The sequence below is a fragment of the Phocoena sinus genome, chromosome 10 (assembly GCF_008692025.1).
Source record: "Phocoena sinus isolate mPhoSin1 chromosome 10, mPhoSin1.pri, whole genome shotgun sequence".
NCBI classification, from domain to species: Eukaryota; Metazoa; Chordata; class Mammalia; order Artiodactyla; family Phocoenidae; genus Phocoena; species Phocoena sinus.
The window spans coordinates 81,225,579-81,253,568 of record NC_045772.1 but is presented as its reverse complement, the minus strand read 5'-3'; the positions used below and the strand labels follow the sequence as shown (position 1 = coordinate 81,253,568).

At 38.7% G+C, this 27,990-nt stretch overlaps 1 protein-coding gene across 2 annotated transcripts in view; it reads right to left on the bottom strand.

Annotated features, from left to right (window-relative positions):
• The window catches only part of ITPR2 (inositol 1,4,5-trisphosphate receptor type 2), a 530,755-nt gene that overhangs the window by 391,970 nt on the left and 110,795 nt on the right, over positions 1-27,990 (bottom strand). For both annotated transcript variants that reach the window (XM_032646410.1, XM_032646411.1), the window contains exons 6-10: positions 23,502-23,600; positions 23,114-23,197; positions 22,672-22,818; positions 18,540-18,635; positions 5,427-5,471 (exon numbers count right to left, since the gene is read on the bottom strand). In XM_032646410.1, the coding sequence (XP_032502301.1) occupies positions 5,427-5,471; positions 18,540-18,635; positions 22,672-22,818; positions 23,114-23,197; positions 23,502-23,600 (471 nt within the window). The remainder of the gene's footprint in view (positions 1-5,426; positions 5,472-18,539; positions 18,636-22,671; positions 22,819-23,113; positions 23,198-23,501; positions 23,601-27,990) is intronic.

The window sequence follows — 27,990 nt, the reverse complement described above, 5'->3', positions numbered from 1 at the left end:
AGGATTTAGATCTACTTTGCAACTGACAGTTGGCACTGTGGTTTGTACATCAGTCATTTGAGATTCATTTAGTGGAATCAATCCTCCTGTACGCACTGTCCTTTTCCCCCTTTCGAAAGGCTAATAAAATGAATTTTCTAGACTTATAAAAGGCGAGCAGATTCGGGTTCCAAGAGATTGCCCTCCTACCCCATCCCCCTTGGTAATATCTCCCCATGGGATCCTGATAAGAATAGTCAAAAGACCTCTCTATTTTGACACTCTTACAGTGAAAAATAAAAATCTTTTCCATAGAGAAACCTCACTTATTAGGGCTAGCTAAAAGAGGTCACTCTAAGTTACTCATAGTATTTAAGAGCTGTGGTTTAATTTTAATTACCTAGGATAAGTGGAATGTACCCCCAAATAATTTGCTTAGGTCTTTGAGGAAAAAAGCTTTAATGAATAGATAAGTTCCATTTATAAATAGCATAACAATTGTTTATGTGTGAATAAGCGCTTCTAACACATTTAGAAGTTTTTTAAAACAGTGCTATAGTCTTAAGCATTCTGCTATTAATCTCTTGTACTCTGTTAATTTGCTTAACAAGCTGTCATAGCAGTTTGACAGTAAACTTCAAGCCAGCCCCTTGGAATTTTTTAAATAATAAAATATGAATAATGAGTTATAAGCATACAGTTTTTAAATAAATGGATCAAGCTTCAATATCAAGAAAATTAATATTATATTTCTACAATATGAAGGCAGTTCTGTTCAAAATTGTGTGCTTGTGGCTTTTGTTTACAAACCCACATCTCTTTTTAAGTAAGAAAAAAGACCCCAAAACACTAGTTCTCTGCAGAGAATTACAGAAGCACACTGCCCTCCCTCTTTGCATCATGAAAAGACATTAAGGTACAACAGAGCTTAAACAGGTGTGAAATTTAACAGCATCTCAGTCTCCAAAACACTCTCAAGTTAGGGAATGAAGGGCTGTAGAATGTTAACCTAGTCTGCTGGGCTTTTAGAAAACTAGCATTTTCACTTGGAAGGAAAGGCACACAGCCTCGCAGATTATACAAATTGAAAATCCCGTATGAGAAGCCAGAGGATGCTAATGGCTCGCCAGCTTCTCTAGCTCCTGGGGGCCCTGCCCGCGGCGCACAGCAGGGAGCCTCCTGTTACACCTTCTCTGTTGCCTCATTTGTGAGTCATCGCATTTTCAGCAGAGACATCACGTAGCAATTCTGCTGTGAAGAGCCAGAGACATTCGGTAAGAAACAATGTCTGCGTTTTCAGGGCCGATTCAGACCTGTGGCCACGGCAGCATAACTTTGTGTAGGCATCTGTGTTTTGGTCCAGACCCTCTGGGGCTCTCACTGCAGACTTTATGGAACAGACACAACCCTGCCATTTAAAGCTGCAAACCCTTCTTCTCTTGCCACGGTTCCTTGACAATCGGGTGCTCTCAAACTAATTCCCAATATGACCCTTTTTTCTTTCTTTTCCTTATCATCTTACCACTGATGAATACATAGTAAAACACAAAGAAATGTGCGGGTCTTCTTTCAGGATCTGGTACCCTCCCCCAAAAGAAAAATTCTACAGAATAGAATTTTCAAGTCTATTTCAGCAAAGTTTCATGCTTCCTAGAACATTTCTGTTTAACGTATGTTTTTGCACAAAGACGGGGATGGTTCTCAAAGGGAGAGAGTTTGGCTCCCCAGAGACGTTTGGCAATTTCCAGAAACACTTTTAGTTGCCACAACTTGGGCGGGGGATGGGGGACGGAGAACAGGGAGACCACTCCTGGTCTCTAGTGAGTAGAGTCCAGAGATGCTGCTAAACATCCTACAATGCAGAGAACAGCCCGACCACAACCAAGAATGATCTGGCCCGAATATCAATATATCAGTATTGCTGAGGCTGAGGATCCCCAGCACAGACAAAAGACATTCCCTGGAAAAATCAGATCACATTCCACATAAATAAGGTAATGTTAAAATGGGTGGTGTTATTCCAGAAAAATCTCCTTCAAAGAGCCATTTGAAAAGATGCCAAAAAAAAAAAAAAAAAAAAAAAAAAAAAAAAAAAAAAGATGCCAGTTTTCACGGAGAAAAAAACTAACGACTTTCAGGTTCCCAGCTGGGCTTGATACCGTTCCAATATTTACGGGGTCCCTGTGGATGCTGTACATTTGTAAGATTGGAAATAATAGACTTCTTTGTAGAATAAATACAGCTATTTGGGTCTTAATGGGAGCTCTGACACACTCCGCCTCATTTCAGCAGTATTATCCATTAACCTCTGAAACTTCAAAAATGGAAGGCAACATTTGATAAAGGTTTCTAAATTACAGGAAAAATATTAACTGGATATTAAATAGACAACATAGGGAAAATTAGGAAAGAAAATAATTAGCATGGTCCCAGGGAACTCAGTGTTACTGGAACCCAGATCTGAGGTGAGATAGCATTGTTTTGGGAAACTGATTTCATTTTTCACAGGCTACACTCTAAACACTCCTCTGTTTTCTTTTTTAGACAGAAACATCATCATTGCTAGATGGTAAATGGTGTATAAAATGAGAAGCCATATTGTTAGCTTTACTGTTCCATATTCTCAGTTTTATTTACTTTCAAGCTAGGGGTTTTAGAGAGAAGGAAATCAGATGTCTCCAGTTGGATGTGTCTCTGAGATGACAGATGAGATCCAGTCATAAAATTCTACAGCAAAAGCGATCCCACCTATGTTGTATGCAATTAAAGTATTGCTAGTAACACCGCTTAAACAGAGAGTCCTCTTTCTCACCGTTAGAGGAGGATAAAGAAACTGTACTTCGGAATACAAAGGAAAAATATTTAGCAAGTCTAATCAAAAGCTTGATTAACACAGAGTAAACTTCACCATGGATTTATTACTTATTTATATGCTCTGTGCTGCTCCATAACCCTTCATTCACTGTATTCTCCCACTCAGCTCTGCCCAGAATGATCGGTAGCATCTCCAAAGGGTGTGTAGCCAAAAGGAGATGAGCCAGAGATTTAATTCAATTGCACAATTTGAAGCTTTGATATGATGACCTTTGAATAGAAACAACTTACATTTTTAGCCTACTAACATCTTTTATTCAGAGAGTTTCCCATTTGTCTGCTGGCATTTTATCCCCATGGCATGCAGGTGAGAGATGTAGGGCAAACGTCCTCATCCTATCAGACAGGTGAAGAAAATGAGTCTCAGGAAAGCTACCTGACTTGTCCAAGGCTACACAAGTTCATGGTGGTGCTACAGTAGAGCTCCGCTGTCTCGACAGCACGCTCAAGAAGTCACATAGAATATCACAGAAATGAACCTTGACAAAGAGAAAAGCAGTCCCCGACATCCGACAGCTGGCCTGGTGGATGAGCCAGGCCTTGGTGTTGCTAGGAGCTGACCTGACACTCAAGCTGGGCCATGGTGTTCTCCTGGTGAATATGGACAATTTCACAAAACAGCAACACCGGACAAGGTCACTTCATGACTGGAATGGATCAAGACGAAACAACACCACTCCCTGACCATATCTGAACACCGACAGACTGTGAACGTTGTTCAAGCCACAAAAAATGACTGTCCTCTAGCAAATATGAGCGACTGCTGCTTCTTTAGCAATTACAGACCTAGCCTGCCCTACCCACAGATAAAATGTATTAAGATACCTCCTCTTCCTAACAGCATTCCCGTCCACAGCAAAGCCCCACTTCTTTAAATCTTCCCCAAAATCAATCACACAAGCCCAATTCCTATAAGATGTTTTTTATAACACCTTCTTACTCAGAAGCAGCACGGTTCCCCATAGTGTGCGTGCAGTGGGTTATAAACGCCACTTGTATGGGTATTTTCCTGGTGGTCTCTGGCCGGAAACCATTGAGACCATTGACAAGCTTATAGGAAGAACCAAAGAAACTATGGTTCACACTTTGCTTTTTAAACATAGCTACTGATAGCATTTTCCTAAATCATAGGAAGGTAAGGACCCAACAGTCCTGCTACAGCTATTTGAAAACCAGGGGGAGAAAAGCCCACACAGACGGATAAAACTGAATCATAAATAAAAGATCCAATGGATCTAACAAACCTACTTCTATATTTAAAGACATTCTGACACAAATTAAAGTTTTCACCTGGGTCAGTGACCTGATACTTCGCTTATTTCTATTGTAAACATGATAATCATATGGAAAGAGGAGTCAAACAGGGTTGACTCGGGTCCAGAAATTCTTATTTGATCCATCTGCCCCATATCCTCCTAAAACGTAAATCTGTGCGCCAATGTAAAACAGTAGTCATTTTAATGAAACGTTCCAACAGTTTCTATCAAAGAGCAGAATTTGGGGTGATGCAGTAATAATACCTACCCATTCCAAAAGGGATGGCAAAATTCCTAACAAAATTGTATTATAGACTGATAGACTGTGTCTATTTTATATCAAAATATCTGGCTAAATTGCTTTTAAAGAAATCCAGCCCTGCTGAGAGTCACACACAGAAAAGGCAGTAGACACCATGGGGCAGTGGACAGTAGCTGCAGAAGTAATCAAAAATATTGATATAACAACAATAATAAAAATGATTGATAATAGCAAACACCAAAAAAAAAAAAAAAATCCAGTGCATCATCCAGGATTTATTTGGATCACATCAAAATATCCTGAATTTCTGAATTTTTTAATAAGTTTCAGGTGTACAGCATTAACAATTCGACATCTTATATACTACAAAGTGGTCACCACCACAAGTCTAGTTGCCATCCATCACCATACAGTTTCACCCATAACCCACCCCCATCCCCACTGGTAACTCCCTTCCCCTATGAATTTTTTATTGAATTAAATCATGTTGTCATTGTTAAGTCATATTCTTTCCAAATTATGATGAGATGAGCAGGATAAATAATAATAAGTATTTTAAATGAAAACTGGGTTTAAAATAAGATTGCGAAATTTTTTGAGTAGCACACCGTAGATTATTAGAAATTAGAATTATCTAGTTACTGAACACTTCAATTTCTCCCCATAAATAGAAACCAAATTATTTTGAATTGAAAAGGATTGTTCTGCTGTCCTATTTTAATATTATGCCACAATTCCATTCCTCCTTCCTAATTTCTATGAACTTCTGAAAACTAAACCTAGACCCACCATACCTCCCAAATCCAGTTGCCTTCAGCATTCTATCATAAGTGGCCTCCAAGTTGCTGGAAATCTCCCTAAACACCCACTTCTGGTCATCTCCTTATAATCTAAGCCAAATCATCATTTACTTTTTATCTTCGATCCACAGCCTCTACTTGGAAAATCTCTCTCAGAGCCCTAGTCTTCAAATTTTCTACTAACTTTTCAATGTGTTCATATAAAATATAAATAATATGCTTGTATTCGACGGGGAAAAAAACAGTTCTACTCACCACATTTTTTCCTTCATTTTGGGCATCTCGATAATCAGGGTTAAGCTAAAAACAAAAAAACAAAGCTAGTTTTGAATTGCTATTAAAAGCACATTAACAAGACCAGTGATCTTTAATTCCAGTACACTATTGTACATTTAACTAAGTTTAACATAAAAAGAGGCTAAGAAAGAAACGGTTAGTAAATACCTTCAAACCCTAGTGCAGGAGACAAGAGTTAAAATGCCAAATTTATGGCCTTTGTTTGTATCAAACAGTTGACATTTTTGAACAAGTGAGAGCTGACAGTCTCACCACCTATTAAGAAGCATTCAAGAGAGTTCATTTTGCCCACCACAAAATCTGCTATTGACCAATAATGCAGACACCGATTTCTAAAAATAGACCAAAGGAAAGTTTTAACAATGATTCAAGATCATGCTCCACGTGCTAAACACACAAGAAAAGAAAGTCAAGCAAAAGAGGATCTATATATCCGCTATGTCAGCTAATGCATGAGGACTATTTAAACTAACAAACAAGAACACATGTCTCAAACAGATGGAGAGATAGAGAACAGTATGGAGGTTCCTTAAAAAACTAAAAATAGAACTACCATACCACCCTGCAATCCCACTACTGGGCATATACCCTGAGGAAACCATAATTCAAAAAGAGGTAATTCATAATACCACAATGTTCACTGCAGCTCTATTTACAATAGCCAGGACATGGAAGCAACCTAAGTGTCCATCGACAGATGAATGGATAAAGAAGATGTGGCACATATATACAATGGAATATTACTCAGACATAAAAAGAAATGAAATTGAGTTATTTGTAGTGAGGTGGATGGACCTAGAGTCTCTCATACAGAGTGAAGTAAGTCAGAAAGAAAAACAAATATCATATGGTAACATACATATATGGAATCTAAAAGAAAAATAAGGTTCTGAAGAACCTAGGGGCAGGACAGGAATAAAGACGCAGACACAGAGAATGGACTTGAGGACACGGGGAGGGGGAAGGGTAACCTGAGACCAAGTGAGAGAGTGGCGTGGACATATATACACTACCAAATGTAAAATAGATAGTTAGTGGGAAGCAGCCACACAGCACAGGGAGATCAGCTCGGTGCTTTGTGACCACCTAGAGGGGTGGGATAGGGAGGGTGAGAGGGAGACACAAGAGGGAGGGGATAAGGGAATATATGTATGCGTATAGCTGATTCACTTTGTTGTACAGCAGAAACTAACACAACAACGTAAAGCAATTATACTCCAATAAAGATGTTAAAAAAAATAAAGAACACATGTCTCTGGGTTGGACTGTGGAGTTTAGGGGTCATTCCAATGAGAAAGCATGAGCTCTGCACATGCTGCCTGTTGGCCCACATATTTCCAGCTGCTTAGCATCCGTAACTCCTGACTCCCACCTGAATACACAGTTTCAAAAAGATGTCCTCGCTGATCATTTGTAAAGCATCTGGTTTAGAAGGTGTTTTCTCAAAATAACAAGTTGTCCAATTGAATGTAATCCTATTAATGTGAATCGGTTGGTGTATACAATACGCAACCCCAGGTAATTAAAGTCACCACTTAAGATGTAAGGCTGGGAGTCTTTCTCAGAATTACACTTGGCTAGTAGCTCTGAGGAATGCCCCTCCCAACTTATCCCTAAATATTAATGACGGTACTGAAAATGATCAAAAACAAAGCAAAACACTCTCCATCTCATTGAAGACTAAGGTTGAAAATCATCTGAACCCCCAATCATCAATGAATTGACAGTAATTATAAAGCCGACAGTGCTGGGGGAGAGGCAGTAACTCCCCACTTGTCATCTCATGGCAAACCTCAACCTGACTTCAAGCTAGTGGCCGGGTGAACACAGTTCAGAAGATACTTGGTGCGGTTCCACTATGTGCCCCCAACCCAGAGACCCCGAGTATTCACCAACCAAAGACCTATACAGAAGTGCTTCTCCATCACTGAGAAGCTGCTGTGAGATGGAGCAGAAAATTGTTTCCCCCATCCTGCCCCCCACTGTCCACTACCTCTGCCTGTCTTCTCATGGCCAGAGAGATACAGCAACGCTCAGAAAGCAAATGGGCAGAAAGCGGAGGGAGCAGATGATGGCAGAGGGCTTTCTAAGAAGCGCTGTCTGAAGAAAGGGCAAGAAGAGAAAGAACTGTAGCTGCTGTGGGCTGGAATGTCACTGTGCGATAAAGGAAAAATAGCAGAGGGGCCGGGGAGAGAAGCAGCCTCAAGAGAGTCCAGGGATGCAGACTTGACACCTGCTGGAACTGGGAAGTACATCAGGACCCTGCAGGCTGCCCTGCAGCTGAAGATTTAGCAAGAGGACTGAGAAAAAAAGAAATGGAACAAAAAGACCGTCCACTCAACCGTTCTGCTTCTGCATGGAGCTCACTCATCTGAGGACAATAAGGGAGGAAAGCAGGAAAAAACAACATGGGACTGCTTAAAAAATATGTTTAAATGGGGGGGAATTCTTTCTCAGAGTCTTTCTGAATATTATCTATGGTATGATACAAAATAACTTTTCAGGAAATGGTTTGGCATATTCAAGAAAGTGCAAGTAAACATTGCCTCCATATGAAGACAGCAGAAGATGAACTGAAAAATATAATATAAAAATAATCAGATAAATAATAATATAACAAATAATCACAATATAAAAAGGAGTTAAATTAAGGAGGATCTCAATAACAATGAGAACATAAATACAAAATTAAAGTCCATGTCAGCAGCAGAACAAGCAGAGTTGACATTACTGGAAATGAGTGATGCAAAGGATAAAAATGGAACAGCTATCTTTCACCATAGAGGAAAGGTGTAAAGAAATGAAAATTAGGAAAAAGGAAATAGTCACGGAGGACCAGAGATTGGGGTATCAACTAATGAGCAACCAGGATACTAGAAGGAAGAGAAAATCAGTGGAATACAAGCAATAATCAAAGATTATGGAAAATACAGCTCTCCTCAGCTAAAGAAAGAACTGTGTATGCGGAGGTAACCCTGATTTCCAGGAAGATCAACTAAAACAGGCACATTCATTTGAGGATGATGGGAAAGGTGGGGGGAACAATGGTAGGGACATAAAATAGGGCCAGAAATTAGGCTTCGACAAAATGCATATCATGTATCAGGAGAATGGATGAACAAAATATGGCGTATTCAAACAATGGGGAACTACTCAGCAGTAAAATGATGGGCTGCCGATGTACACAACAAGGGTAGGTCTCAGAAATATATACCATGGAATATTAGTCAGCCATAAAACAGAAGGAAATCCTGTCATTTGCAACAACGTGGATCGACCTTGAGGGCGTCATGTTAAGTGAAATAAGTCAGCCAGAGATAGGCAAATACTGTATGATCTCAGTCATATGTGGAATCTAAAACAAACAAACAAACAGAAAACGAACTTATAGAAACAGAGATCAGATTTGTGGTTACCAGAGGCAGGGGTGGGAGTGGAAGAGATCGGGGAAGGGGGTCAAAAGGCACAAACTTCCAGTTATAGGAAAAGAAGTCCTGGTAATGTGATGGCGCACGGTGACTACATTTAATAATACTGAATTGCATATCTGAAAGTTGCTAAGAGAGTAGATCTTAAAAGTTCTCATCACAAGAAAAAAAATTTTATAACTATGTGTAGTGATGGATGTTATCAAGATTTACTGTGGTAATCATGTCAATATAGATATATGTCATATATACATCTCAAGTCATTATGTTGTACACCTGAAACTAATACAATGTTATATGTCAATTACATCTCCATTGTAAAGTGAAAGAAGCCAGACATGGTATGACTCCATTTATAGGAAATCTAAGAACAGACAAAACTAAACTGTGGTTAAACAAATAGTTAAACAAATCAGAAAGTGAGTGGGAGAGGAGTGGCTGGAAGGCAGAACCAAGTCCAAGAGCCACTGGACAGCAGTCTTTCAATTTTCAGCGCAGACAGACAACGGGGGTGGGGGAGGGATGATAAAACAGGAATCCAGTTACAAGTTGCCTGTTGGTGCTAGGCCAGCAGTTGGGGAGATCTGAGGCTGAATTTTATTTTTCTATGGAGATGCATACCTCAGGCTCCTTAAATTCCCTTGAATTATGAATAAACGAATCAGTCCCAAAACAGTATTATTCCTGCTTTTGGAATCCAACAGTGAAAGGTAGAAAGTGAAAAGACAGTGACTTAACTGGCCTCCTGTCTACTGATTAATCAAACTCAAAAAGACACACTTTTACTCAGTAGTAATGAAAGGTCAGCATAGTGCACAGAAGGGGTTTATTTAGCTCTTTTAGTCAAGGATCACTGTTTTAGGGAATTCCCTGGCGGTCCACTGGTTAGGAATTGGCGCTTTCACTGCCAGGGCCCAGGTTCGATCCCTTGTCGGGGAACTAGGATTCCCACATGCCATGTGGTGCAGCCAAATAAAAATAAAATAAAATGACTTAAAAAAAATAAAAGGATCACTGTGTTATATTCTTTTGTTTTCAGTTTGAAGAATTCAGACTTTTCTTTTTAAATTAAAAGATACATACTAAAATTATAGCTAAATTATATTCAAAAGATATGTAACATGTTTAACCAGGATATACCTATGGTCAAAGCTTTCATTCAGTAAGCATTTAGACTAGTTGGTTAAAGACACTGTAAAGTATATTAACTTCGTGCTGGAAGCCATGACATATCCATAACTATTATGTGTACAGAAACAGGAATTAACGTACCTAAGTCAAACAGGAGTCAGGTATGCCCTTTAAGACATAGGTCATATTCTACCTTAAAGACAATGTTACTTTCTAAAATTGTCTTCACACATTTCACCCTCTTAGGATCACCCAGTTCAGTTCCTGAGGGATGTGTGTGGAACCAGATTCCAGACTCTGGTCTGGAAGGAAATGCCATGGGCCTTAGGAAAGGTCGCCTAACCTCCATGGAACTCAGGGCCCTCATCTGTAAAAGAGAAAAGCCTATGACTAAAGCCTAATCATACTAATTACATGTCATTAAATTTTATATATTCATGTCTTTGGCAACAATACTAAAGACGGTGCCGATCAGTTAGATTTCGCCTCAACTTGTGTCTCACAGGCTGCAATGTGGCCTTTTTTATATAAAATTATTATTTCAGGGACTTCCCTTGTGGTCCAGTGGTTAAGAATCCGCCTTCCAATGCCAGGGACGTGGGTTCGATCCCTGGTCGGGGAACTAAGATCCCAAGTGCTGCGGGGCAATAAGCCCGCGGGCCACAACTAGAGAGAAGCCCGGGCACCGCGATGAAAGATCCCGCGTGCCGCAACTAAGACCTGACGCGGCCAAATAGATAAATTTTTTTAAAAAATATTTAAAAATAAATAAGATTATTGCTTCAGTAAATTCATTAAAGTGATAATAATAATAATGAGAAGGAGGAGAAGAACAGGAAGACAAGGAAGGAGAAAGAGGAAGAGGAAGCACCCAAACAAATCTACGGCTACATAAATTCACCAAAATTAACCAAAGGCCAAGTAAATATACACTTTAATATATGTTTCACTTATACTGCTGATTTCCTACTCTAACCATAATAACCACAGTAATTAAGTAATTAGACTAAGGATGAATCCAAAAAATACATTTCTAAAGATGGGGGAAAAAAAGACATAGTGATGTGGAGGTTCCTGAATCTTTTAGGGCTTTAAAGGAAACATTTCCTTATGTTAAAAAATAAGTTATAAATCTGGCATTGGAGAGAGAGAGATCTAATATGCTACTCAATCATTTACTCAATAAATATTAATAGAACATCTATAATGGACAAAGCATGGTGGCATACGGTATTTTAGCAAAGACAAAGAGAATATGGTCCCTGACCACAAGACCTTACAATCTAAGAGGGAAGAGAAGACATAAATACAGTTAGCGGTAATACAAAATAGAATGTGACAAGAGATATAAGACAGGAATGCATAATTTATAAATAATATAGGTCAGAAGAAGGAGGGATCTGTGGTGGGCAAATTTATTGAAGAGTTATTCATGGAGAAGGTAGCATATGAGCGAAGGCTTGAAGGATAGGTAGAATTATTCAATATGACTGGGAGAGAAGGAAAGATTATCTATATAAAATTGATTCTCAACAAGGACCTACTAGATAGCACAGGGAACTCTGCTCAATACTCTGTAATAACCTATATGGGAAAACAATCTGAAAAAGAATAGGTATATGTATAACTAAATCACTTTGCTGTACACCTGAAACTAACACAACATTGTAAATCAGCTTCACTCCAATATAAAATAAAAGTTAAAAAAGAAAATAAAAACTAAAACTGCAAAAAAAAAAAAAAAGAAGAAGAAGAAGGAAGAGGGGGTAAAGAGAACAGGCAGTGCAGGCGGAGCCAATGCCAAATAGGTGAGAAAATGAGCCTTGATGAGAGAAGACCCATAAATGTCATTTACGGAATACTTTTTATATGCTTTTAAAGTTCATTCATTTCCCCATACAATTACCCTATTAGAAGGGACCCTTAGCCCCATTTTCCAGAGGAGGCATCAAGTGAAGTACCCCATGCAAAGTCACACTGCTGGCGAGCGGCAGGGTTATTCAGAAGCACAGGTCTGAGGGCTCCAAAGCTACATCTTTTAGTTCTGATAGCATATAACTTCCTTCCCACCTCCATAACAAGTACTGGTGTGATCCAAGGTAGGAAGAGGCCAGGCCAACGGGGCTTTTTGCCACAGGCTAAAGTGTTTGCATCTTCAGAAAGATTTTGAATATCACTGGGAAAATGTCTGCAGAAACAGTGCATTAAAAATCCTCACTTGGCCATAATTAGTAGGAGACAGAGACAGATGATGAAAGAAGCAAAGTAACCAAGTGTGGGGTTCACGTAAGAGATGGCAGAGCCCCAACGATATCAATGCTGAAATGGAAAGGAAAAAGCAGATGCGAAAGATTTTGTAGAGACAGAGTCAGGAAAACCTGAATGCATAAACTGAGAGAGAAAAACACGTTTATCGTGACTCCCAAGTTTTTAACCCAGAGCTAAGAAAATTCACTCTCTGTGGGAAAACAGTTCCATCTTAGATATGATATTGAGTTTCAATGGCAGTGTGATACCCGAGATCGAAGTCACGACCCACTGCAGCCACGGGAGTGAGTGACAGAGAAGAGAAAGAGCTAACAGCCACCACTAAGCTCTGAAGGGAGTCCTCATTTAAGAGGCCAAAGAGGACCAGAATGAAGTCAGGTAGAGAGTGTGACTAAGTCAGAATAGAAAAGCGGCAGAGAGAGAGAGAGTGATATCATGAACACCTAGAGAGAGAAAGTCATGGTTGTACCACCTATCAAATTAAAGACAGCTGCAACCGTCCCTCTAACAATAGCAAGAAGCAGACCACAAGTTGTAAGTCCATAATTTTTGTTCATTTTCGTAAAAAAAAAAAAGTTACTTTTTTATAATGAAATGTCTTTTGATCAATTTTTATTATATATATCATTGAAGTTATAAAACCATCACATGTGGGTTTGTAAATAATTATATGTTCCTCTTTTCAATGACAAGGCATTTCAGAGCCAACCTATTATGCTGTTAGGTCTAGAAAAGAAAAGAAGGGAAAAATAACCTTTACTGGATGCTTATATGTGCCAGGCATCATTTCTATTTTGATATATATTTATACATGTGTATAGGGTCTGGTATGTATATTCCTCTATTATATATAAATATTGTACATGTATGTATATATATGTGTGATATATGTGTGTGTGTATAGAGAGAGAGAGAGAGAGAAAGAGAGAGTGAGAGAGTCCCTTTTCATATACTATGGCTGGTACATTCGATAGAGAACTAAACATTGGAATATTTAAAACTACAGCCCTAATATGCATAAGATTCTATGCTAATGTACAGGTTCTTGAGTACAAAATTTTTACCTAATTAATTAAAGCCAAAGACTACTGTATAGTTAGGAAATAAGTGTTTACTGCCATCTGGTGGAAGTCCGGACTATCTACAAACAAATAAGCGAACGGTCTTTAAAAGGGCAATTATAAAATCTTTAACAAAATTATTTTGCACTAGTCCCTCCATCTTGTTTTGGAAAGGATCATCAAAAGTTATTGCTTTAATAATATCCAAAGAAAGAAAATGCAGCAGATCAGAAATTATGATATTCGATTTATCATTCTCTCCATGGCTGTAGAACTATTTACCAAGGCTCCCATATTATCCTATTCAAAATATGATCAATTTACTTTCTGCCCCACAGACATGGTTGTGAACTCTCCTGAACCAATAAGGTGATACAAGAAAAAGATCCATAGCAAAATGGCACAGAGTGTGCTGACATTAAAAGCAAAACTGTCCTGTATATTAAAAGCAAAAATACATGACTGTTTACTTTCCCCTCATGCCACCTAATTTTCTTGTATGGCCCACAGAAACTGACACTATAGGAAGACAGCCTAATATACAGTACTGTAATGCATTATCGATGCAGCCACAAATGCCCTGATTACCTAATTCATAATTAAATACTTTGTTCCACATTTTGTCCATGAGTTTCTAGCACTGCACATTACTCAAAAATAAACCTTGAATTCCCTGAGACAATACTGTTGGAGATATTCAAATTGAGTAAGGGTCCATTTCTAAATGTTGGTTCACTTTAGTAACTTAGAGAATAAAATCTAAACAGCGTTATATCACTGTCCTAATTCCTAGATGTTTTCCACAATTCACACACATATACACACACAAAATATGGTGCTATTCTTGAATAGCTTGCAATTTATGTGCTTTGTCTCTATAGTTAGACTACAGAATCTTCATCATACGAATGGTCTAATTTTATTTAGTTAGTTTCCCTTCATTTCTAAACAAACAATAAGCTTATTACATTTTTCTGAATAACTTAGCCACCCAGTAAGTACTGGTTAAATAGAATATCATGTTAAGGAAGTACAAGTAAAAATTTTAGGTGTTTTTTCTCACATATGCTTACACTTAAGGTTGCAGCCCTTTAAACTTACTGTGAGATTTATCATGGTCTTCTATAGATGTTAATAATGTAAACATTACACAAAACCAGTTATCTCAGATGTTTATGTATTCTGGAAACAATTGCAAAAGAGACGTCCTAGTGATGAGTTAATCTAATTCTCCTCTAGATTGCAAATCCTTAAAGAACAAGGATAAAATGTTAATCATCTTTGTTTTTTCCACAATAACAAAGTAGTGCTTCCACCTAGTAGACTGTCAATAAAAGGTTGTGTAATTTCAGTATAACGGAGATCAGGGTTTCTCAACATCGGCACTATTGGCATTTGGGGCCAGATAATTCTTTGTTGTGGGGTGTGTCCTGCACATTACAGGGAGTTTAGCTGCATCCCTAGCCTCTATCCACTAGATGCCTGCAGCCACCTCTCCCCAACAGTGACAATAAAAATGTCTCCAGACGTTGCCAAATATCCCCTGGGGACAAGATCACCCTCAGCTGAGAACCACTGCTACAGATGAAGTAAGTGTAGCATTCAGCCTGGATACTATCATTAATCTTGCTTTTTAACTTCAGACAAAATAAATCACCTCTTTGAGTCTGGGTTTCCTTTTCTGTAAAGTGAAATGATTGGATGTGTACCTCATTGTCTCTATGATTCATTCATTAGACTATCCAATATTTACTGAATGTAAATTAAATATCAGACACTGTTCTAGGCACAAGGTAGCCAGTGGTGAGCCTCTCAACTTTTTTCCCCATTAAGTTATCTGATTGACAAAGAAATGTCAGTTCTGGAAAATAAAAATAATAAAAATAAATTTTAAAATAAACACTACTACATAATTTCTGTCTCCTTCCTCCCAGTGGAAGTGAAGGGACTTAACACTTACTGAGTACCTTTTATGTACAAGGTGCTTAAAATTCACAAGATATTCTTTAATTCCAAAAAATCCCATGTAATATATATTATCACCTTTTTTACACACAAGGGAACTGAAATTCATAGAGGTTAACTATTTGCTTAAAGGCAGAGAGATTGTGAGTGGTCTACCTGGGACTCTTCTTCCCACTACTCTAGGCCCTCTTTTTTTTTTTTTTTTTTTTTTTTTTTTATTTGTATGCCATTTAATGTTTGTTTATCTAGGCCCTCTTTGCCACACTGGCCAATATAAACACCATAAACTCAAAGGCAATTCAAGAATTACATCATCCAATTTACCAGGGGTGCCTCAAGCACATTATATTAATATTTTAAATTATAAATCGGTGTGCTGAGAGTAGAAAAGACACCACCAAATCCTGCCCTGTGATAGGTCCTTCCCTTTAATATAAAAACAACTCATCCACCTTATTCTAAAACTACTTCATAAAAGTCTGTCTAATTGGACTCTTACTCTCCTTTTATTAATATTTCTCCCCCTTCGCAGTTATTATATGAAAACTCAGTCGGCACTTCTTTCTGCTTCCTGACTTCCTCATCCCTTCCCCCACCCCCTGCATTCCGGTTTCCTTTAAAAATGCTCTCAGTGAAGTCACAGATGACCCCGTTCTTGCCAAATATTGTAAAGACATTTTGTTCCTGACCTTTTAGGTAGCATCCCCCCTCGATGAAACTCTTATCTTCCCTTGCCTGGCATCTGTGACTCAGCCCATTTGATTTTCCAGTTGCTTCTATGACTTCTCAGGCTGCCAGTCTTTCTAACTTTACTTAATTTTAAGAATATTAAGTTTAATTTAAATAACCAGTGTGTGGCTGGTGACTACCACATTGGACAGTGCCACTCTGGAGTGGTCTGCTTTGAACACAAATTATTTAGAACACTGCTCTTTAAGTTACACATAAAATCTATTCTCCTTGGGGCTTCCCTGGTGGCGCAGTGGTTGAGAGTACGCCTGCCGATGCAGGGGACGTGGGTTCGTGCCCCGGTCCGGGAAGATTCCATGTGCCATGGAGCGGCTAGGCCCGTGAGCCATGGCCGCTGGGCCTGCACGTCCGGAGCCCGTGCTCCGCAACGGGAGAGGCCACAACAGTGAGAGGCCCGCGTACCGCAAAAAAAAAAAATCCATTCTCCTTGGCTTAATATCCACGGCCAGAAAAAAACAGCTGCCCTACATTTCTGGCCCCAGCACTCCTTTCCCACCTTCTAGCACCACTTCTAACCTCACACACATCTTACGTGTGATACATGAATTATCCATAGGAAATGTAAGATGCCACATACCTCCTCTTCCTCATTGCCTGAACACGCTTCCCACTCTTCCCCAACTGCCTTACTCGTCCACCAAGCAGCTGCCCTTCCTTGTACCTCCCTGGCCCCCTCTACCAAAGGTGTGTTGCTCTTGAGTGCCTCCCTATCACCAAAAGAATTTTAATCCTAATTTCTATTCTTTTACAGGACATCTAGTAGACTTTTCTAATTCTTATTTTAGACAAGATTCTCTTACCTTACTGCTTAATTTTTCAAAGGGTTACTTTTCCAAAACAGTTACTTCAAAACATTTATGGTGCAAAGAGCCCACAAATTGCAAAGCTCTATTTCATTTAGTCAAGCAGACTCATTAAAATTGAGTCAGATATTTATAAAAGTAAGAACAATCTCTACTTACCATATTATAAAATTAATCATGCCGGCATCCCTTCTTGGATGCTTACCATGGTCACACATGATGCCAAGCACTTCACCTCATTTCATTCTCTTAATAGTCTTATTATACAAATATTGCAATTATCCCCATTTTCCAGAGGAGGAAATGGGAGTTTAGAGAGATTAATTTGCCCAAATATGGCTCCAAATGCCTCTCAGATACAAATCCCGAAATTTTCTTCTTCCCATTCTCTAAGCTTAGAGAAGCCTGAACAGCTTCTTCATATTCATTCATTCAAAAATTATTTACCAAATGCTTTCGAAGCACCAGGCACTGTCATAGGTGCTGGAAACACAGTGGTGATGTTACAAAAAAAAAATAAAATTTACGATAAGTGAGATCGTGGGAAGTACTATAAAGAAAATCATCACAGATTAACATGATGGAGATAGTAATAGGGTTGAGTTCCAGCTTAGACTGGGGTCAGCATGTTTATACAAATTTTTAGTAATACTACAAATTCCAACACCAAATTCTGGTTTAGAATCCCAGAAGAAACTCTAAATTGAAAAACAGAGTTGAGGAGAGTAGAATGAATGGACATTTTCATACATCTGAAAACGTATTTTCTATACACTACCATATATAAAATAGATAAACAACAGGATTTACTGTATAGCACAGGGAACTATATTCAATATCTTGTAATAATCTATAATGGAAAAGAACTGAAAAAAGAATATAAGTAGATACATATATATATGTATGTATAACTGAATCATTTTGCTGTACACGTGAAACTAACACAATATTGTAAATCAACTATACTTCAATTACAAAAAAGATTTAAGAAAAACTAAATTTAAAAAAAAATCAAATATTTTCAAAATTAGTTTTAAACCAGATAACCAAACTTTAATTAAATCATTGCTAAAACATCTGTACTACTGTATCTACCTACCCTTCATTCTGATTGTCAACATGCATTTAGTGGAGAAAGAAAAGACCCTTCTAAGTTTTTACCATTTTTATTGACAGTTTTAGGACAGTGCAGTATCTCAAGGAAAAAACCCTTTCCTCTCCAATGGTTTGAACAATGAAAGCCACCCACCAGTAAAAGAATAGCCACAGAAGATTAACCAGAAACTATCTAGACTATACCACATCGACTATGCACTGATCACGGCTCTAACGCAGACATTCTGAAAGAGTGAAGCTAAACAGCAAATCTCAGGACGCATCCCACACAGATGCAAATCAGATACCCCCTTCCAGATGCCCTTACAGCAAACTAACCACACAGCTCTGTTGTTGTGGCTGCTGCTGTTTTCATTTTCAAGACAAAAATTATTTTAAGGTTTTAACTAATATTTACATTTTGAGGACAACTGACATGCCAATCCAGAACACGACAGGCAATAATGAAATGTGCATAATAACTGTTTCTTCAAATACAACATCTTCTGTATTGCCTGTTCCACTATTTGAGAATCAGAGATTTAACAGCACTATATCCATTAATCTTACCTCTGCAGCTAAATAGTTCCCGGTTGCAAGATGTTTAAACCTGAACAAGCTGTTCCATTGTCCTGCACCTCCACGGCATGGGTCATGATGAACTACCTACAGACAAAAAGAGAAACAAAAATAATGGCTAAAAGACATGCATGTTCCTGGCCAGCAAATGCCAACAGTTTACATGGGGTGCCCGCCTGTTCATACTAAACTTGTCAGATCTAATATACGTTTCAGGAGGACAACGTGGCAGAAAAACAAAATTCCCCATAAATGAGTAATTACACAGTTAACTCACTGGGCTGCATGATTCTCACAGCTGCAAACACAGATGCCTTACTTCAAAAGACATGTTTCCCGGGCCAAAACTGTAAATGCTGTGGGGTTTCCCCACATTTGTGATTCATTCATTCAACAGATTATGAATGAATCTGTTGCCTACCATGTGTCAGGTGCTCTTCTAGGCAGTAGGGACCGCAGTAATGAATAAGACCAGAGCTTTCAATGAATAAGATTTGGCAAGTGCCAGGAGGAACTAAATAGAGCACATGATTGGGTAACCTAGAGTAGGCTACTTTCTATCGATACTGCAATCAGCATGGACACTCTGGTGGATAAGAATGAGACAGTCATGCAGAGAGACTGGAAGAGATCATTCCAGGCAGAGAGAACCATAAACGCCAAGGCCTGGAGGTCTGGATTAACTTACTTCCTGGCCCTTTCCATGTGTTGCCTGTTTACTAACACCATGTCCTTTGATACCTGTCCGAGAAACCTGTCTTGCCCCAGATGCTAAGCCACTAGCCTCACTGAGAATGAAAGTGGGTCTGCAACTGTCACTTACGACAGGTGGCTCGGTGTTGTAGCAAAGCTCAGGTTTTCCAGTCCAAAGACAACTGTTTATGAGTCCCAGCTCCACCAGTTACTACGGTATGATCACAGCAAGTAACATCTTCAAGCCTGCTTCTTCATGTACCAAGTGGGTTTAATTCATAGAATTGTTGTGAAGATTAAATATCGTAACACATATTAGAGTGCTCAGATAAATTCCCACTATTCTCCAACAGATTAATACTCTTTGCCTCCTTCTTCTCGTTCATACTGTTTGCCTCCAACCCCAGCATCAAATTCTGGGTGCTAACGTACAGGACTTTCTAATGCCTTTTGCTAGACTCCGGCTCCTATGTCTTCTGCTACTCCAAAAGCTCAATGAGGTAATGATGAAAATACTTCAAAGTGGGTGAAGTCTTACAAAAATGCTCCCCCTGCAGCCAAACACCTGCCCATCCTTCAAAGCTCAGTTCTCACATCGACCTTCTACCACCAATCCTTTGCTAATCCCACCAGCTACTGTGACCTTGTCAACGTTTGAACTCTTACTCCTTTGCAAGAGGCATAGATATCTTTAAAAATCTGATCATATCTAGTGGTTGTCTCACATACACACATACGCACACACACCTTTTGTATACCACTGCTAGAGGTTAACAAATAACTTGAAGCTCACCATGAATCACAGACTAAGAACTCCTGTCCTATACACTAGCGGGTCTAGCAACAGTAACGCAGCTCCCTAGGGGATAATTTGCAGATAGGGAAGGGAGGGTGTTTTCATTTATCACAATGATTTTGGAGGGATGCTAGTGGCATGAATGGGCAGTAGCCAAGACATTAAATATCCTGCAATTCACAGGAGAGTTCAGCATAGGCTAGATATTGTGTACGACACTCAGGAGCATCCCTGCCCTTCAAAGTGCTCCCCTGTAGCACAGGGGCGGGAAGCAGAGGAAAGTGAAAGAGAGGATCCTCTTAGGCCTCCAGTAAAGGTGGTGGCAGCTGTCCTGGGCAGGCTCCCACAGGGAGGAGTGGCTTCTGGCACTGCCAGATCTTCAGATAAAACCACATTCCCCATCCCACTTTCTCCCACCCAGTCCTTCCAACAACGTTGAAACCTAATTTCCTGTATTAAATACCTCTCTGCTTGAAACACCTGATGCTCAGGCTTCCTGGCTGAAGCCTGGCTGATGCAGCACACAATACGGAAACGTCCCATAGTATTGCAGAAATAAACCTACCACAAATATAAACTGGTAATGCTTTAACATGAAATCATACTAGAAAGCTTTTACATCGAGTTATAGGAAAAGGCGAATAATTTTAGAGAAATCCACTATGGAGAAGGAAGCTTACATGAATCCAAGACATTGTCTCAAAATTACTGAATAATCTATTCAACTCTCTCCATTCGGACTGCTCAATGGGACGCAGCATTTCCAACCACACATTTTGTTGGAAAGGATTTCAGTGCAGAGGTGCAATTACAGCAAAAGCTATAAAACTAATGGTAAATATATAAGAGGAGAGATTTTAACAGACTTAGAACCAAACATTAAATAGACAGAGACACGTGAAATGCAGGGAACTCACTGTGTAGGGAAGTTGCTATCTGACTTTTTCAATACTGTATTTTGCTAATAAAGTTTTAAAATAATATTTCACATTATTGCTATCCCTATATTTTGAAAATTTTGGAAGCACAGTGATAAGGAAATGTGTATTTTAATTATGTATTTATCTTCTAGTTGTCTGTTATCTTTCTCTTACCCTGATAAGAGAAGTTGTGGGGTAGGCTTCTGGGAAGAATATCATGTAGTTTTGGTGGTGGCTGTTTTCCCCGGACCTTCTCAATTCCCTTCACTTATTGAAGGATATGGTCTCCAAATATATTGAAGGATATGGTCTCTTCTGAATGCTAGAGACTGAAAGTATGCCTCAACATGAGTGGGGTTTCAAGATAAAAGCTATGCTTCTGTGCTATTTCAGCTCTATTCTAAACCATGTCATAACTTAGAGAATTATTTTGACGCTTCATTTATAATTAAGGCTCAGCTCATTTGCATAAACATGATACTTCCTCATTTTCTCTGTTTCAATAGTTTGGAATTTGCCTCATTATCCCTATTTCAATTATAGTGATTTTTTTTATAAATCATGTACAAATAAGTCTATTTTGTTATTACTTCACCTAATACTAGATATTATCCGATGGCACACATTTACCTCTGCTCTTTCATTTTCCTGTATTTGTATAGAATGTCTTCTGATCCTCTTCTTCTACTTCTCTCAAATCCAAATGTATCCATCAAAGATAGATATAAATATTTTGCCTTCTAAAGTAGGTACTTACATATTGTTTTATATAAATTATTTTTCTTTTGTTTCTCCTTTATATTAGAATTTGGGCATTTTATTAACTTTTAATCATGAGACTATAAAATATATTAAATATGAATTTCATTTTCATACATAAAGGAAGTATAACAAAATATATGCTGTAAAAGAGGTGTGATGGGGCTTCCCTGGTGGCGCAGTGGTTGAGAGGCCGCCTGCCGATGCAGGGGACACGGGTTCGTGCCCCAGTCCGGGAACATCCCACATGCCGCGGAGCGGCTGGGCCCGTGAGCCACGGCCACTGAGCCTGCGCGTCCGGAGCCTGTGCTCCGCAACCGGAGAGGCCGCAACAGTGAGAGGCCCGCGTACCGCAAAAAAAAATCAAGATGGAACTTATCAGGTTGTTTGTAGTTAACTACGTATCTCTTATCTCTTCCATGGTACAGAAAGGTCCTTTAAAGAAAAATCCATACCTTACATTTTCTTACTCTATCATATTGGCACACTTAAGCAAATACCTCTTAAAGGACGATGAATTCTTAACTATGGGTCTCCTCGCTCCACTAGAAACGGCATCCCCAGAAGACACAGGTTCTTTTCGGTGACTGTGCCCTTCAGATCCTCACATACAGTGAGTCCTCCTCACTCCATTTCAACCCCAGTACCATTCGAGGCACAAGGCCTATAGTCTGACCGGTCTTAACAACACTTCACGATGGAATTTTAAAAAGCTAAATCATATATATGCCCTTATTAAATGACAGAGAGAGAGAGATGCCCCTGAGAAGATAGATAAAGGAAGTATAGCAACATTTCAAACCGGTCACAGCAGTAAAGAGGTACAAGTGGCTTCACCAAAATTACTGTTTTATGGGTCTATCACAAATGATGCTTATAACAATAAACCAGCCAGCCTAGTGACCTTGTCTTATTGATATAAGTATTTATTAAAAGCCAGAAAATATTTACATACCTCAATTTCCCAGAGTGCTTTCGAACTGGTAGCAGAAGTGGCTGATTGACGCAAAGTTGTACGAAGGAAAATGTGCTGTTTTTTCTCATATTCATCACAAGTCAGAAACTTCTCTTGTTCCGCATGAAACAATCGAACAACATCACCCTAGAAAAACAGATCGAGAAAACTATATTTCCAACAAAAGTTTGAACAAATAGACATAAGAAGTGGGTGTCTCTCTATAGTTCTGATACTCTGGGACTTCTGCTAACACTTGGCTTTTAATGAGTATGCATAAATATACGTTTCCAAACACAGGAGGGAAAACTCAATGTGAGTTTTAAGGTTTATAGTCACATTCTAAACTTCAAACCTCAGTGAATACACAGGTTTTGCATCTAGAAGCTCAGTAAGACTACCTTCAATTCTTCCAGTAAATGTCTAGGTAGCACATACTTACCCCTTTTAGTACATCCTCTCGATAGGAACTATATTTCATGAATAGAGTGATTTTCCAGCTAGTGTTGCAATTAACAGCATTCACCTATTAATGAAGAAACATTAAGTTATAAGACTGCAGGTTCAATTTTATACCAGAAATTAATACTTCAACTGGTAATTGAAGTACTTCTAGTTGAAGTATTCCTTCAACTAGAAGGAGCAGAAAGAACAACTTGGGTATGTATGTCAAAAAATATCTTCAAAGGACCATCTGAAATCTATATGTACCTCAGGAATAGTAACTAGCATAACTGGGCTTATGCTTATGAAAACAATGAAACTAAGGGACTTTTTTTCCCCTCTCATGAGAAAATCAACAAATTCATTTCCTTTCCTCCTGAACTTACCTCTTTACACCCTGGATTATCGAGAAGCTCTATGTTGCTGGCATGTAGCGGCTGCCCTGCATTCACGGGCATCAAAACAACTTTATCTCCAACAACAATCTGGGAATCAGAAATAAGTTGCAATTGAGACAGTGCATGGGTCTGTGGTGCTATACCTGAAGCTAAAAATAACTGCACAGAAGTCCTCGTCATTGACCTAACATTTGACCCATTTATCCTTCATATAAATTTTAATTCTTTTTCTCTTTGAGGTAAAATATCTTCTGATAAATGATTATATAATCACGTCCCACAGTGCCTATCAGTCTGGATTCATAAAGCTGGTGTAGATAGTTTTTTTTTTTTTTGGCCACATCACAGAGCATGCAGGATCTTAGTTCCCCGACCAGGGATCGAACCCACAACCCTTGCAGTGGAAGCGTGGAGTCTTAACCACTGGACTGCCAGGGAAGTCCCTAGATCCTTTTCTTATTGGTCTCCTATTTCAGTTAGAGCTTTCTTAATGTCAATAAATAGGTCAGCATCCCTCCACACCAGGTCTGATGCCACGTATACAGGAGATACAAAGAGTGAATGCACCCACCACAAATAAACCAATCTGCCTAAATATTAGAATCACTTTAAGTGCACGTAGGAAATCTTATACATTTGTATTATCTCCAGAATTAAAAACAAATCTATTATATTTGATCTTCCCTATAGTCTCAGAAGTTTATTAAACAGTCTAATGTCATCTGGATTCAGAGAATGCAGAATCCAGTATGACCTTGTAGGAATACATTTACAGTTTGGGCCTTGGGCAAATGGTTCACTTTTGTCTTAAACATCCAACACTAATATTGCTCCTTAAACCTGGTGCTCATTTTTTTATCTCACTTTTTTTATTGGAGTACAGGTGCTTTACAATGTTGTGTTAGTTACTGCCGTATAATGAAGTGCATCAGCTATATGTATACATATATCCCCTCCTTCTTGGACCTCCCTCCCTCCACCCCCCATCTCACCCATCTAGGTCATCACAGAGCACCGAGCTGAGCTCCCTGTGCTATATAGCAGGTTCCCACTAGCTATCTATTTTACACATGGTAGTGTGTTTATGTCAAACCTAATCTCACAATTCACCCCACCCTCCCCTTCCCCCCACTGTGTGTACATGTCCATTCTTTACATCTGCATCTTTATTCCTGCCAATAGGTTCGTGCTCATTTTTAGATAAAAATTAAAATCAGTTACGGGAAAAGTGCTCTAAAGAAGTAAGTCTAAGTTGATTTTTTATTTATGCTATCATTAACAATGTCTGCTTAATCTTCAAGTATTTTTATTCATATCTCAAGTCGTGGGGAAATGAAGTTGTGCTTTCTTAATGATAATAACGAACAGTTATTTTATAGTTATTCAAGTTACTTTTGTTGTTAGGTTCTGCTAGAAGACTTATTACTGTAGTTACCTACACTCTCCTTCAGAGGATTGCTCACCACCATCTCAGAAATGAAAACCAACACCTTCCCTCTGCATATTTCATATCAACTGAATATTAGAATAGATTAGTAGACAACTGAAAAACAAATTAGGACTCAGACAGTAAAAACAGACAGGACTTCTTCTCCCTGGATCTGAACCTAGACCAAGATTTTAAGGAACACAATTTCACACTTTTAATATAAATTAACCTTTAATAAATTATACACGGGAGTCTACATTCACCTATAGTACTGTTGGCACAAACTATATCTGAAGATTCAAATGTGACAGAGAAGCTTCAAGCTCATTAATGGAGCAACAGAAGGTTATCCTTTAGTTTGCAGGAATAGCTTCTGTTATTTACAGGACTGGTCTCTATTCACCATCCTGCCTTTCAAGTCCATAATCAGGCAGATGCTGTGACTCAAAATATCCATCACAGAAACTCTTTATATGTCCAGATAAGGAAAAATCATAAAGGAACTGTGTTGAGTGAGAGGATGAGGGGGCAGAACTGGCCTATATTTGTATAAAAAAGGGAAAGAGAGTAGGAGTGTACGCATAAGAAATTCTCCCAGTGGTTAACTGTAAAAGAGAGAACTGGGAATTGAGGACATGAAAAAAAAGATAAGAGAGAGACTTTTCCCGATATACCTTTATATTGTTTTCTATCTTTGAACCATGAATTGTTGCCTGTTTTAAACAATTAAATTATAAACAAAAAATAAAAGTCAACATGACATAGACATATTTTCAACATCCCCTCGAAAAATAAAAACGTGTCATTGCACATGACACCAAGGCAGCCCCCAGTCTCAGAATCACGTAGAAGCCTGAGTAGTCTTCCGTACCATAAACACTGGGACTTCATACCACATTCTGCCAGGGCTATATCTGGTCTTCCAATTTCTTAAAGAACAATTCGATTTGGTTCACTGTCATCCTTATCTGTACCATACAAATATTAGCCAGTAAGTTGCTAAATATAATGACATAGTTTAGCTATTTCTTTCCAATTAAAATAATACTTTTGATTGCACCTATATTCACTGCTCTAAGTCTTACTGTTTATTATAGCTGTCTGTATGCTTTGGGCCAATCCCAAAGTTAGTTTTACCTCAAAACACCACCTGTAAAGTCTTATATAATTTTAAGAGACTAGCCATATAGCCAAAATGTCACCAACTCCAAGGATTCATAAGAATGGTATTCATAAGGAGAATCTAGCATTAATTCACTAATTTCCAGGTCCTAGGTCTTGTTCTTGACAATAGTTACTTTGACTACCCACGCTGAATAAAACTTACAAATGAAATGGACAAGATGCTAATCATAAGATATAAAAAGAACAGTAAGAAGTGCCAGGAATAACACAAAAGTGTGTAATAAATAGTCTCTATTTTCAGGGAATTCACATCTACTTAGATAACTTGGTAAATATGGAACTTGGTAATATTTTCAGACGAGTACAGGCATGGAGCCTGATCCGCTGATAGGGTCAGATGCCTTCTGAGAAGTCACATATTTAAAGCAGAACTTGAATTTTCTGCCATATCACATTCACCCTAGTGCACAAACATTTAAAAAAACTGCAATTCCAAAAGCACATCTGTTGATTCTATGTTAACAGCCATGTAAGATTCACGTTGGGATTTTACCGAAAATGAAGAGCAATGTAATGCCACTGGCAGCTACCCTTCTTTTGAAGTGGCACCTGATGTGGTGAAAAGAACATTGCCATAGAAATCAAAACACCAGGGATCGAGTCCACCTTCACCAGAATTCCAAGGGGTCTAGTTTTGCAAAACAGCAAAATCTACTTGCTATTTAAGGAGACTCTTTCCCTAAGGGTTGGTTTTTTTTCTTGATTGAAAGAATATCTGGCCTTTTCTCCCCTTTAAAATCTACCACCAATGTAAAGAACTAAGGCCTTCTTAGATCAAAGTTTTAAATGAAAAATTAACTACTCAATCATGGGAAGATAAATGAAAATGAAATATTTATGAACTCTGCTCAAGGCTGTCCCCAGTGACTTTCTAACTGAGCAACAGCACGTGAGGACTTCTAGACAGCTGAGGGATCCATGAATCTATGTTCTCCCAAAACTATCCACCCCAAAATTCTATAAGATAAATGGCAAAGGTGTCCTTAAACGGTAGAAACAACTGATTTTTGAGGATACGAGCATTTTTCTCCCCACACTATCATCAGCCTCATTTTTACATTTCATTTTGGTCACGGAACATCTTGTGGATACTTATAACCTAAATCGCAACTTAACTAGTTGCTAAATAGTAAAACAGAAATTTTAAAGTCCTTTAAACCTTGCAATTTACTCCTCTAAGTTCAATATGTTTTTTTTTTTTTTTTTTATAAATTTATTTATTTTATTTATTTTTGGCTGCGTTGGGTCTTCATTGCTACGCGCGGGCTTTTCTCTAATTGCAGAGAGCGGGGGCTTCTCATTGTCGTGGCTTCTCTTGTTGCGGAGCATGGGCTCTAGGCGCACAGGCTCAGTAGTTGTGGCTCACGGGCTTAGTTGCTCCGCGGCATGTGGGATCTTCCCGGACAAGGGCTCGAACCCGTGTCCCCTGCATTGGCAGGCGGATTCTTAACCACTGCGCCGCTAGGGAAGCCCTCAATATGTTTTTAAAGAAAATCAACAGTAATTAAACCACCTGTTATGAAATAACAGTGTTTCCAATGGCCTTCAATAAAATACAGTAGGCTTGTATTTTAGAAAAATGCTACCTATTCCTGGCAAAGAAAATGACCATTACGATACAATTATTTACATGGCAAATATAGGGCTGTGGATATGCTTTCACAGCAACCTTAATCACACATAAAAGCTACACAGTGGTGAGCAAAAACAGTGAGCTATTTCAGCAAAAAGCAGTGTGTAAGGTTGCTTTAGCCATGCTTTATAGAGCACACCTATATAAGGAGGATCTCTACATTGCACTTAACAATTACATTGTCCATTTTAACCAAGATGGAATGTTTGGGTGGTAGGTTGTTCCCCACC